This window comes from Camellia sinensis, chromosome 8, assembly GCF_055761805.1.
Source record: "Camellia sinensis isolate YWXY chromosome 8, ASM5576180v1, whole genome shotgun sequence".
Lineage (NCBI taxonomy): Eukaryota > Viridiplantae > Streptophyta > Magnoliopsida > Ericales > Theaceae > Camellia > Camellia sinensis.
The window spans coordinates 199,295,545-199,310,173 of NC_138968.1; the positions used below are offsets into that span (position 1 = coordinate 199,295,545).

Sequence of the window (14,629 nt, forward strand, 5' to 3'; positions counted from 1 at the left end):
TCTAAATGCACACTTACTTGCATACATAAAGTAAAATATACACAAAATGTATACAGTCAGAGACAGGTTTCAAAGCTATGAACTCACTACTGCTATGCTATGTATGATCAAAGAATTTAGAGATTCAAGATTTCCAATGTGAGTGAGTAGTGATCACAGGAATCAGGATTCAAATAAAAGCAAGAGCAACCAGTGAAAAGAAAGTAGGATCGAGAAATTTTATAGGTAAGAAGGCGCACGATAAGGTTAGTAATTCCATAATGAGCGTATTTTCCCTCCCTACTTTCCTTCGTATTTGCCCTCCCTCCTGCTCTTGGGTGTTAAAAATGCAAAATATCACTTCACTATTCCTATTTTGGTAATTTTTCTTTTTCTTTTTTCTTTTTTTGTAAAATAAAATGTTAACTGATTAGTATATTAATTTGCCAAAAAATATTGGTAGCCCGAATAGTTTGAGGCTCGAATTGGCTCAAAATTCAAAATGACATCGTTTTGAATTTTTTTTTTTTTTCCCCTCTCTTTAAACAGGGGAGAAGAGAGCTAAGAGAAGGGAGAAGAGGGAAGAAAGAAGGGGGAAGAGAGAGAGAAGAGGACAGCAGTCAGGCCGACAACGGAGAGAGAGAAAGGAGAAAACAGACAGCAGGCCGACGATGGAGAGACGGACAGCAGGCAACGATGGCCGACGACGGAGAGACGGATAGCAGGCAACAGCTGCTTCTTCCCTTCTTTCTCTATTCTTCTCTCTTTTTCTTTCTATTTTTTTTCATCTTTCTTCCTCTGCTGCTATGGATTTTTTTGATTTCTGTAGATTTGGTAATTTGTGAGATTTTTTTGAGTTTTTTATTTTGATTTTGATTTTTATGTGGGTTTGTTGGTGGGTTTGTTGATTAAGATTTTTCATGTCTGTTGGTGGGTTTGTTAATTAAGATTTTTTATGTCTATTGCTGGGTTTGTTGATTTTTTTTTTTTGATTTTTTGTTTTTTATTTTGATTCTGATTCATCTGTTTCGAAGAGTAGAGTAGAGCAGAGGGGGAAGGAAGAAGAGAGGGGAAGGAAGAAGGCAGGGGGAGGAAGAAGAAAAAAAAAATTCAAAATGGTGTCGTTTTGAAATTCGGGGCAGTCGAGCCATGGGAAATTCGGGCTCTGTTGCGAGACTGATTAATTTACTACTATTTTCCCATAAACTAACTTGCCCTTAAACTAAAGATTAAATTAGGACCGTGTGAAGAAATCGACAAAATTTACAAATCAAACTTGTCTAGTTTAATTTGGAAAGTTTTGTTTGATTTTTTAAATTTGAGGTGCAATTATTGTTTGGAAAATTGAAGAACCAATCTCCGCAGATTGGTTCCAAATTAATATCGAATCAAACGATATATAACTTAAACCATATATATACTATTCACCTTGATGCATATAATCCTATCCTCTTATTCATAAACCATATAATGACTCGGATTTTAAATCCACATTTGATTGATGTAAAGTGGTGCACGTCACCTTAAAACTTGTATGGTTATCGGACTCTTGATATTGAGAAGTTGGCAAGTGAACTTTAAATATTATAATTGAAGACCCTTGGGTGATGTTTGGAACCTTGATTGAAGCCTTAACAAGGTATATAGGAAAGATTAGATAAAAAGCCTCAAGTTTGAGTTTGAGTTTTTGACCGGCCGTCACCTTTTTTCCCTTTTCTTTTTCCATACTTTGAATTTGGATGTGAGGCTAAAACCATTGGAAAGTTTATTTCCGGGGCTTCGATTTGGACACAAGAACGACCTAGAACGGAGTCCGGATGAGAGAGTTATGCCCGTTTGAAATTTTGGAATCTATGCTGGAAGCAGGTATGCTCGAGCGGGAAAATCGAAGCTCGAGCGGACTGTGCGAATTCAGCAGTTTAAAACCGTGATTTTTAGCTTATTCTTTGCATTTTCCTTTTTCTTCTTCATCCCTCTCACCCTAGGTCCGAAAACCCAAGGGTTTTGACCTCAAATACCTTCCATTTCCCCAAGGATTGACTAAGATCTCTTACAAAGAAATGAAGAAGGCTTGAAGATCATACTTTTCCACCGATTGAAGTTCGGATTTGTGGAAGAATCTCATCAAAGCTTTGCTCATTTGCTTGATTCTTGAGGTAGGGGTCCTAATTCTCCTTCAAGACTTCCATAAATAGATAGATTTGTGGTATTTTGAGTATATACATATAAAACTCACATTTTTGAGCATATAGTGTACATCATGATTTTGGGGATTTAGGGTTTGAAGTGTTGGGAGTTCAATTGTTAGGTTAATAAGGTGAATTATGAACCTTAGGTGTTTAATCAATGGGAAGACTGGAATAAAGAGTAGTAGTTTAAGAAGTTTGAATTTTTTTTGAAATTTTTGATTTTCTTGAAAACCCTAAGTTGATTCATGATGATAAACAATGATTTTGCCCAAATTGAAAGTAGAATCATGAAATTGGTAGGTTGAATTATATATATACAAGTTTAATTGGATTTTGGAAGTATTTGAAAATTATGTTAAAAATTAGCGATTGAACCTTTGTTATAGATATTGTAAATTATGCTATAATGTGAAATGAAGATTGGGGAAATGATTTATTAATGATATGGATGACATGAGCCTTGGGCTGAAATGATAAAATAAAGGTGTAAGAGTTCATCTTGAACTATGTTGAATAGTGTTGTTGATTATGTTGAGTTGTGTTGAATAATGTTGAATCGAATTGTGTTGGACTATGATGAATTGTGTTTGAATCATGTTGAATTCTGTTGAGTTGAGTTGTGTTGGGTGTGTTGAGTTTGAGTTGTGTTATGTTGGGTCATGTTGAGTTTGAGATGAGTTGTGTTGGGTAGTGTTGTGTTGGTACCCGCAGGGAGAGTTGAAAGATGATACGAAATTTGTGATAAGATGATGAAGTGAAAATTTAAGAATTTTATTGTATAATTAGAAAGTGATTTTATACCTCAAAACTAAAAGCCCAACTTTATATTTAACTCTAGTTATGAAGTTTTATTTTGGAAAATGAGGATACTTCAATCAACATTAAATTTATGAAATTAAAGTCTATGTTGGGTTAAGATAAGTGCGAATAATGATAAATGAGAGATTGTGAAATATGACGATGTTATATGAAGGGAGTTGTATCAAAGAAAATTAAATGTTGGAGATTTAATTTATAACCATGGGTAGTAATTGATAATCAATGTGTTTAAAAAATTGAATTTGAAGACTTGATGATAATATGGAAAAGTAAAGAAATAGTTTGAACCCAAGAATTGTGAACACTTTAAAGATGAGTCTTTGTCTCTATGGATGTGTTGTTATATTTTTGTGTGACAAAACAATGAATGATTTAATGGATAATGAAGAAGGTCGTAGAACATATTTGTACTTGTTATGTGAATGTAATTTTAATAATGGTGGATGTATATTGAATTAATGTGTTACGAAAATAATGGAAGATGTGTTGGCATTGTCCACTAATTGTAATGATGGATTGTGATGTTATCTTGGGATCCGTTTCCCGCCGTATTTGAGCCGGCAAAGCGTGGCGCTTGAGATAGGTTCCGCCTTTCTTCCGGAGTAACGCCCGGTAAAGCGTGTGATATGTTGAGGTTCCGCGATCCTTTCGGCTTGTGACCGGTAAAGCGTGAGGTTCCGCGTTCCTTCCGGCTTGTGATTGGTAAAGCGTGTGAGTCATGGAGATAACTTGTGATTGGATCCGGTATTTGATATGAGATTAATTGAAAGAATGGAAAATGAAATGGTAACTGGATTAGGGATTGGTGTTGATACACTCAATGAATTGCTTGTGATTAAAATAGAAAATTATGAGTTTTGTTTTATAAATAATAGAGGAATTGAATTAAAAAGGGATTGTATTCTATTTAGTAATGCAAACGTTAATGTGAGGTAATTGTTGGGCAAGTTGGAGTTGAGTGTATGAGGATTGTCTTTTTGAACATAAAGGAAATTGGATCTTGACATTATGTAGTTATAGTGATTGGAAATAGAATAAGGGAAAAAATGGAAATGAAATGAGGAATATTTTGGGAATTGGTTAATAATTTATAAATGATGTTGTTTCTTAAACATGTTCGTTTCACAAGGATCTATGGTTTTCTAAAGTTAAGGGATGAATTTTAATGGCTGAAGGTTTTTCTTAAAAGTGTTCAAATAGTTTTGAGAAAAGGTACTCTACTTATGATATTTTGAAGTTATAAAACGTCACTCTACTATATGGTATCACCCTACATGCATGATCATTTTTATCTGTGTGTAAGTTATTGATTAAGAACTATGAGATTCCTACTGGGCATTAGTGCTCACCCCGTTGTTGTTTTACCTTTTTATAAGAAGAAAATTTGGATTCTTTAATTGAAGAGTTAAGAAGTCTATGTGTCTTTTATATGTAATTTCACTGTAGATGTGATGGATCCTGTATTTGTATTTTATTCATTTGTAACTTCACAGTAGGAGATTGACATGTATTGTTGACATTGTAATTTTCATTGAGAGAGAAAGAACATGTATCATTGTATTCCTATTACTCAAGTGTAATAGATATTTGTATATGTAAAAAAAAAAAAAAAAAAAAAAAATATGGACCTAAATTTACAGACTTTGGTAATGTTTTCGAGTAATTAAAATTCGTGGCGTGACAAACCAAATCCTAATTCATAACGTTTCAGATTAATGTAATAATAAAAATCATAGATTAATGTTAGACAATGTTTGCTGAATGTTATGTTTTTATTTGATGGATATGTTATTCCTATTTTTAAAATTTACGATAGATAGAATTTTTTTAAAAATGTTATATGATTATTCTTATGAACAGATTATGTGAAACTGTAATCCCAAAGCGAGTTGAATCGTGTTTAAAGGATTTAATTCGGATTGATTCTATAATTTAAATATATTGTTTTGGTTCTAATTTTTATAGAACCGTAAACAACAAATTAGTCCTAGTTTTATTTCAAATTAAATCAATTCGAATCATGCTTACCCCAAAATTAAATAATGATTAACAAACTTATTATGCCTGCATATAAATATAATGATTATTATTTTATACTATTTTATTTTAAAATGAGAATTTTGGTTTTCAAATTATATAGTACACAATTTGTAATTTTGTTTTACGGTGGACTTAGTGTCATATTTTTTTATCCCTATAGTTTTCCTTTTCGACACCTACTTATTTGGATGTTGAACCTTTGGGAAATATCATCATTAGAGCATAGAAAGCATATCCTATTAGCATATTCTCTCTGATTTATTGGTGATTTGTGAGACTCGTTTAATGAGAAGAAACGCTAAAACATAATCCACTGATTGACATAGTTATTTATTTCCTTCGCTTTGACAGTTTTTTTACGTTTAAAACGCATAGTATAATAATTATTATTATTTGTTCAACTGATTGACATAGGTGATTTGTATTTATTTTTTTTCATTTTCTATGGTAAGCTAATTAAACCATCTGCTAAATATTAATAATTTATATAATTGAAAAAAAGAAAAGAAAAAAGTCAGAGGCAGTTGAGTTGCGGTCAACGTACGACATGCTCATTTTCGTGGGCAAAAATGAAATATCGTGATTCACCTGTTTATTGTCACAAATTTCCACCTATGTCCACATAATTTAATTAATATAAATTCTCCCGTGCTGCGATAGTTGAAAATGTTAGAGGACGTGCCTGTGTGACCTTTGGACGGAGAGGGCGAGGGAGATAGAGAACACCAAGAATCCTTTAGAGTGTATTTTTTTTAAAATTTCTTAAAGTGATGTATTGTGTGACTGAAATTTAATGTTGAAAAATTGATGTAACTTGTCATTAAATCTCAACCACACAATGCACTACTCTAGGAAACTTTAAAGAAAAAAACTCTAGAAGATCCTTACTCGATAGAGAAAGTCATCACTTGTCTCAATCGGGTTATGCTTCTTTCCAATCAACTCGGAAGAGTTGTGATTATGCATAGCTTAGCCTAACCTAACGTAACCAGTGTCTCCTCTGTCAGTCCCAACATTGCAAGTAGACAAAGCTAGCTCTGGAAGTCATGCCATATCCTCCAAACCAAACAGATTAATTTTTATGCATACAGTATGTCTGAATTACCATATGATCTAAAATTTCAGATACTGCAAAGAAAGTACTAGTCTGATAATCTCCCTCATCAAATAAAATATTTTTCACCCAATGTTGGGTTGATATGGCCATCAATCTGTAGCCCAGTATTGAAAGTTTTTAAACCATATAACATATATTATCACAATTGAATTCCTCCATGGTTGAGAGAGCAAACGGAATGATGAACATTCTAAATTCACCTTGTTCCTCAACCGAAAGCTACAGTTTGGCAGCTATCTTCAGTCTTTTATCCTTTTCATGCTCTTTTCTGTAACCATACAAATGGAGTTTAAGGATTGGGTCATTATCATTCCATGGTTGTAATGTTACTTACAAGCTTAACAGATTTAAACCCAAAAACAAAAGACGCGGCAAACAAATTTAATTTGGAAAAAACAAGGTTTTCAGGTGGTGGGGCTGACAGGCTGAGAGGGTGCCCAATTTATTAATGACTAGAAAAGGTTTCTTGCCATTAAAACATTTCTTACCATCCTTAATGTGAACGAGGGGTCACGAAAACAGGGTAAATGGGACCTTACATTGATGGCAACGGTGAAAACCAACTACACGAACTCGTATTCAGCTACAACATTTCTCGTTTACAAGCCCGAATTGACATGTCAATAAGGGGATGGATGGGTGGGGGGAAAAAATCGTATGGAACTTGTCTTAAGCAGTAACTAGTGTGGCTTCATCAAGAGCAAGGACACCAGGGAGTTCTTTGCCTTCCAACAACTCCAAACTGGCACCACCACCTGTTGATATGTGGCTCATCACATCAGCGACTCCTACTTTTTCTACAGCTGCAACAGAGTCACCACCTCCAATTATGGTTGTCACTCCCTTCCCACTGAGTTCAGCTAACTTCTTTGCAATTGCCTGCAATAGCAGTTACAAACTTTAACTCACCAAGCAGAAATATAGGGATTGCAATGGGAGCAGGTAAATCAAGTAATCTTTACTATTTCTCCCTCTTCTGATGGGCTCTTTGCATAACATAGCCCAACGATTTGTATGGGTTAAAACTGGACTCGGTTCAATGCATGATCAAGTTTTCTTCACTTAATGCAAAGTTTATCTATTGCATTTAATTTGAGGGTAAGATGAATAAAACCAAACATAAATAAAAGCAAATTCTCAGTAATTCCCAGCCAAGACTTTCTTGGGTAAGTTAGGCATAAAAGTGGCACCATATCGTCCCAGACCCAACCCCATTGTCATCCCCCCAAGGCATATGAATTTTTTCACATGCATCATTATGTGCACATGTAGAAAGCAGATACACAATATGATTCATCCATTTTTGGATAAATTAAACCAAAGAAACAAGCAAGAAAATTATTGCACACCTCTGTTCCAGCAGCAAACTTGACAAACTCAAACACTCCCATTGGTCCATTCCAAATAACAGTTTTGGTAGTGTCCAAAGCATCATTAAATATCTTAATAGAGTCCGGTCCAATATCTAATCCCATCCAGCCATCAGGGATGCCAGTTGCTGGCACAATCTGCAATGACCGAAGTAAAATATTATTGCGTACCAACTAGTGTAGTAAAACAAAATCATAGAGATCACCAGTTTGTGGAATGATGGTTACCATCAGACTGTCAGTTTTAATCAAACAAAATGATAGGTTTTCCATTGCCAGTGAAGGGACATAAAGATTTTGAATGCCAAAAGTAATAAAACTTGAGCAAAATGAAATTCCAACTGGAGCTCAAGGAACGAACCTTGCTGTTTGCATCAGGAGCAAACTTGTCGGCAATTACCACATCAGTGGGTAACAGAAGAGATACTCCTTTAGCCTTGGCCTTGGCAAGGAGTGAAGTTGCAAGATCAAGCTTGTCTTCCTCCACTAGAGATGAACCCACAGAAATACCTTGTGCCCTGTAGAATGTGAAGATCATTCCTCCACCAAGAAGCAGGATATCACACTTCTCCAAAAGCGACTCAATCACTCCAATCTTGGATGAGACCTTGGAACCACCCACAATGGCAGCAAATGGCCTCTTTGGGTTTGAAACTGCCCCAACAAGGTAGTCCAGTTCCTAATACAATAAAAAAAAAAAAGAAGATCAAAGCGAAGAGAGACATAACTAGTGGAGCAATAGAGATATGATGAAGACATTCATCCACTAAACTTCATATACCAAAAGATGATTTCAAGGGGACCCAATCTCCACGAGTATATGAAGCATAATTCTTTTCATCTGCCAATTTAGTTCAAAAACTCTCTTCAGGCTCCATTATATGCAAATGCAAAATGATAAATTCAACATTTTTAAATATTTTGTTGTTACAAAATTATGATGAATAGAAGGGAAGTTACAAATCTGCTATTAGGCCCCCCCCCAAAAAAAAGTATAATTCATTTCTTTTCCCCTTTCTCCACATCCCCCCCCCCCCCTCCCTCAGACGGTTGATCCAGACAGTCAATCTGTTCAACCTATTAACCAGTAACCCCTGCTCTAGCCGCATAGGCAGGCCAGGTTTAAAAATATCGATTTAGCAATAAATCATAAAATGTGTTACGCATGAGTGTTGAAATTTTGATTTATTTTAAGGCTTCTGTGAAAATGGCCAGAGGGGAAAGATCAGAGACAACTATACAGAGTTATCCAACCTTCTGCAAAAGGAAACCAGCAACAGATGGCTTCAAGAATTTCGTAACCCCCTCAGTTGAGGCATGGGCTCTATGTGCAGTGCCAAATGCATCATTGACATAGAGATCAGCCAATGAGGCAAGCTTCTTTGCAAACTCGGGTTCATTCTTTTCTTCCTCCTTGTAAAATCTCACATTCTCAAGAAGAAGAACACCACCATCAGGAAGGGAAGCCACCAATTTTTCAACCTCTGGGCCAATACAATCATCAGCCTTTACAACCTGTTCCATTCACATGGAAGAGAAGAGGGGGGGTGGGGAAAGGAGGAAACCCGCAACTCAGTCACGATATCTGATACTGGTAAACTTACTTTATATTTATTTCAGAAGATATACCTGAATGCCAAGAAGTTCAGACAACCTGGGCACAAGAGGCGCCAAGCTGAATTTTGGAGTGACACCCTTTGGTCGCCCCTGAAAATTCAACAGACACAATAATTCAGCTCAACTATTTCAAATGCAGAGACCATAAGTGATACTCAAAGTACCAAAAAACCAAATCATAAACGTTAATGAACCAAATAAGCTATGTTTATTATAAACGTAAAGATGGCATCCTGCATAGCATAGAATTACTAGCAGAATATTAAACAAATTAATCATATCGTAACCTAGTCTCCAGAAACTGGCACTTCAGAAAAATATATAGGGAATATACGGTAGATAAGCCTCCTCCTTCCCAGGAAAGTGCCATGGAACCAATTACTAACAGCCTTTGTAAGGAAGATATTGTATAACAGGAAGGAAGAGAAACATTTCATGTGGTCTGGCCTCATGAACCCACTACAGGCCCACTTTCATGATTCGATCCGATCATTTTATAGGCATCTGTGCACGGATCATGCCTACCAAAAAACAAAAACAAAAACAAAAAAGATTGATCCTACATTTGTAGCCACAAGATATATCACATTTATCTCCAAAGAAAAATAAAATGAATGCGGTTTATTAACTCGTACTTTTCATCCAATTTTTTGCATACAAATGTGATGAAATGATGTGTTTATAATTATTGGATCAATCTATTTTTTTTATGCAAGATCTATGCATGGCCTATAAAATGAATGGTGGACTGGAGAAAAGCTCTTCTCCAATTCACAAACATGCTTCTTCATAACAACAAATTGAGTAGTAAAATTACATGCAGAATAGCTAAAAGTAAGCACAAAGAGATTTGGGATATGACCAAATTTACCATGACAAGTTAAAAGTGTAAACTTCTAAAATCCATATTTTTAATATGTAGCAACTCTGTACCATTATCTAGAGACACTGACTAAATCATCACAACCACTAAACCAGCACACAAAAGAGAGTCACAAAATCATTGAAATTCAGTTTTACCTTCCAAAGCAAAAGTAACACTTCTGTCAAACTATAACCAAAATTGTGAAGCTGAAATAACTTTCTATGAGGTAATTGTATGGAAAGATGTAGAATGGGTGATAAGAGAAGTTTAAGTCAAATTTGAAGTACAAAAGGACTACACATACAATAGCCAAGACTACCCAGTAGAGAAAACTCCATTCAAAGTACAGGTCAACAAAGATTGACAACAGAAAAATGAAAAATGGAGTCAACAAAAGATCCAACACAAGTCACCGATGATTTTAAAAGATACAGGAAGATAATTCACTATGAGATCAAACAAGGTTACAACTTGATAAGTCAAAAAAAAAACTCACCAAGTGACTGGAAAGAATGACTTTAGCCCCATTGTCAATCAAGTGCTTGATGGTAGGGACAGCAGCTCGAATTCTGGTATCGTCAGTGATGACCTGACTATCGTTCAAAGGGACATTCAAATCGGCCCTCACAAACACCTTCTTACCTTTCAATTCGGCGGCGGTGAGGTCTCCGACGCTCTTCTTGGCCATGGAGGCGACGCCCCTAGAGGCCTTGCCGGTGGCCTTGAGGGATCGGAGCTTGTAAGCGACGTGGAGGGAGAGAAGAGGGTCAGCGGCGGCGCCGGCGAAGCCAAGGCGGCGGGTGGAGGAGCGGAGGAAGCGGGTGGCGGGAAGAGAGGAGGGGGCATTGAGAGACGATCGGGTGCGGGAAGCGGAGGAGGAAGTGGTGGGGATGAGTGAAAGGGAGGTTGGTGATGCTGCAGAGGCCATTGTGGAGAAGCTGAAGAGAGGGAGGGAAGATTGGATAGAGCTTGTTGTGGAGGAGTAAACAAAGGAGAGAGAGAGAGAGAGAGAGGTACGTAGGTATGTATATGTGGATGTGAAGATTTTTGGGGAGGAGGGGGGTGAGGATTTTCTTATCGTTGAGGAGAGGTCGAAGATGTTCGATGCTTTTCAAGTTCACTCATCACTCTCATTGGCCATCTTTGTTTGGACTCTTGGATTATGTTTTTGGGGAACTGGATCAGGAAATAGGGACAAGAGCATGGGAGCTTCAATTTATACACATAGTTTACCTCAATAAACACCATTTTTAATTCACACTTTCGTACCATCTTTATTTTTTATTATTTTCTCAATTCACACCATCCAAAATATCCTAACCCTACTTACCCCCAACCTAGCCACCACCAGATTCGGCGACCCATTCCCGTCCTAATCCACCCTCCACAACCCATCCCGACTGTCACTGTCCCTCTCTCAAACTCATTCAATCCTTCATTGCCTCAACTCCGCCCTACTCTGACACCTCTACAACCACACCTTGCCATTACCTCAGCCTTAGTGATCGCCACCCCCAACCCTCGCGATGGACTAAGATCGATGAATGATCAATCAAATAGAGAGAAAAAGAGAACAAGAGAAGAAGAGAAGCAGAGGTCACGATGGGACGGGTTCGCCAAAGAGGGCACTGGAGAGTTGTTGCAGAGGGAAGATGGTACCAAAGGTAGGGGCAACGGGGGAGGCGGTAGAAGTGGAGTAGATGGCAACTGGCGGTGGTGGGGTTGAGGTAGATGAGAATGGTGCTATTGGAGGTGAAGGGTGGCAACCGGTGCTGGTGGGGTTAGAGGAGGTGGCAGCCGGCGATGGTGAGTTGAGAAGGAGAGAGAGGTGTGTAGGTAATTTAATTAAAGGATATAATGGTAATTAAAAAAAATTGGGATAATGGTGTGAATTGAGAGAATAGGTGCTGTGCAAATAGAAGCTCCCCAAAAGCATCTCCTCTTTCAAGCATTTACAAAAAAAAAAATTAAATTAAATTTATTTTGAGTGCTCATTTATTTATTTATTCATTTTGAATTGTTTCATTTATTATTTTGAATTTTCTATTTCTTTGGATTCCTATTTATGAATATTTAAACTCTTAAAAAAAAAATTCTTCTCCTAAATAATACTAAAATTATCCTTATAAAAATTTCACCCCACTTAAAATGCAAACCCCTACACCCTAACCCCAAACTCCTAACAAAAAAAAAAAACCTCCCCAAAATTCATTCTCTCTTCTCATGACGGTAGAAGAAAAGTATTTATGAAGTGAATCAATTAGCGGTGACCCTGAGATTGCTTTATCTCTTGAAGTTCCATGTCGGCCACCGCTTGCTAATGACTGAACGCCCGACCACTTTAGTAGCATTTCTCTTTCTGATTCCTACGGTTAAGCATCCTAACTTTAAGAGCTAGCATGGGCTAGAGAGATTTGATCTAGCTTTCATACTGACACCTGGATACTACATTTACTAAACTACTTGAGCCTACACCGACGTTTGTGCATCTGGAGAGTGGTTATTCGTCAACACAGGTTTATCTTCCTTTTCTGATATAAGTTTGGGAGCCCTCGGCCAAAGGAGTATTTTACAGAGAGCAGACAAGGAATTCCATTTCATTTTGTTACCAGTTCACTAGGGATAGTTATCGAGTTGCCTATGGAGTAAAAGGGACCCCCCCTTTGAAATAAGTGCTTTAGTATACCTATCTTTCATTAGTAAAAAGACCAATAAATGAATGAAAGACGGGGGCTGTCAGTCGTAGATCAAGTGGTCTTGAAAGTCTAGTTGTTAGGTCTAGCTTCTTCGAAGACATGTTCCTTTGAGTGCACGATTTTTTAGTTGTGCCTCTTTGGTACTGAGCTCTTTGATGGCCTTTCTTTATCCATATTACACTTGTGTTAAGTAAGCATTAGTCAAGCTAGAAAGGAAAAAAAAAAAAAAAAAAAGAATCGATTTCCTATGCATTCTATTATCATTTCTTGTTAAACGATCCATTGCAAATTTTTTAGGAAGAAACGAACTCTTTCCATTTTTGGTTGTCGCACTTATCTACGGTATTAGTTCCCTTTTACCAAGAACTACTAGAGCTCTCTATGTGAGGAAAAGAGTACAGATAAGCGGATTGATGCATCTGAGCAAGCAGGGAATACTTAGTGCCTGGAATATGAATGCGATCTTCACTTTTTTCTTCGTATTAGGTGCGCATATCTTCCTTCAATTCCATGAATTTATTTGCTCAACCCAAAACCCTGAAAAAATACATATAAATATATATCTATGTGTATGTATAGTTCGAATGAAGCAAATTAGCATTTTGCTCAGTCTCAATCTCGCTCCTTTTCAATCTCCCGATGTCTCTATCCTTTCTCTTTCACTAAGAATGTTCAGATCCATCTTCTTGAACAAATAAGTTATGTTCGAATCTGTATTCCTAAACAAATAACCAATGTCCGGGCCTGCGTTCCTGAACTTGATAAAAAGAAAAACTACTGCAATTGTGAACAATTTTAATACTTGAAAATGTATCAAATTTCCATGTTTGGACTTGTGTTTTCAAACAAATAACTAATATTCGAACTTATGTTCCTGAATTTTGGTCATACGTTCGAGAATTCAATATCGAAAAAAATACAAACAGTTTTCACCATTTTTGTTATGCTTTTTCATGAAACTTACCCTTATAAAGCCAACATCCTCTGATCTAAGAATACCATCAAAGTTACGAACCTTTTCTAAACTTACATTGTTGTATTTCTCTCGTCTTATGAAGTTGTGATTGTCAAAAAAACTTTCACTCATTGCCATTGTCGAAAACTTGTGTATAATCAAATGATTGCCACTGGATCGCCACTAGAAGGATTTTAAGATTTTGAGGGTGGGATTTGGAGAAGATGGATAGTGGTGATAGAAGTGAGTGCTCTCATAAACTCTATTTCATTTTTTAGTGGGTATGTGAACTTAATTGTGTGATGGGACATCTCAAAATGATTGATATCCTATTTAGTAATTTCATTCAAGATTATTATTGTAATAAAAAAAAATGTTCAAGAAATGGGAGGTTCAAAATAATAAATGGAGTGTTAATAGAAGCACTCCTTTTTTTTTATTAGCATCGAGTGTCTGGATCAAAGCTCAATTAATCTCGAAAGGTTTATAAGCTCTCAATAAGAATTTTTTTTTGCAAGTGCATCACAATTAATTTAATGATTTTTTTTTTTCCAGTTTGATAGCCCTAAAGAATTGTTGGAAGTGTTTCTATATATATTTTTTACAATTAAGTTTAATAGTAAATTATAATTAATAATGATACAAAAAAATTAAATGCAATGTATCTATATTACTGTGGGGATATATTTTCTGAGTACCAACATGTGGCAAGGTGACGCTGACGTGTCAATTGAGGTGCTACGTGTCCTGATCATGACGCCGAGGTGATCTCAGCAAGGCCGAGGTTATCTCCGAAGATATCAGAATCTGAAATAAGTGGATAAGGGACAAGAGTCCTAGAATGAAAAGGGAACTCAACCTGGATGAGGGACAAGAGTCCTAGAATGAGAGAAAACTTCAGTTTGTATTAAGATAAGACTCTTAGAGAGTTTATCCTAATCTTACTGGGAGTCCAAGATTAGCAGTAATCCTGAGACCATAG

General features: G+C 36.4%; 1 protein-coding gene across 2 annotated transcripts; it reads right to left on the bottom strand.

Moving 5' to 3' along the window:
- Positions 1-6,427: 6,427 nt before the first annotated feature.
- On the bottom strand, positions 6,428-11,220 carry LOC114266047 (phosphoglycerate kinase, chloroplastic). Of its 2 annotated transcripts, XM_028206938.2 has the most exons (6): positions 10,493-11,220; positions 9,144-9,221; positions 8,769-9,029; positions 7,876-8,193; positions 7,494-7,652; positions 6,428-7,023 (listed from the first exon to the last, which is right to left on the bottom strand). In XM_028206938.2, the coding sequence occupies exons 1-6, from the start codon at positions 10,922-10,924 to the stop codon at positions 6,814-6,816; spliced, it is 1,458 nt and encodes a 485-aa protein (XP_028062739.2). In that variant the 5' UTR covers positions 10,925-11,220; the 3' UTR covers positions 6,428-6,813. The 2 variants fall into 2 exon arrangements, with proteins under 2 accessions (XP_028062739.2, XP_082741023.1); XM_082884897.1 differs by lacking the exon at positions 8,769-9,029 and having other exon boundaries at positions 10,493-11,186.
- Between the last annotated feature and the right edge of the window lie 3,409 nt (positions 11,221-14,629).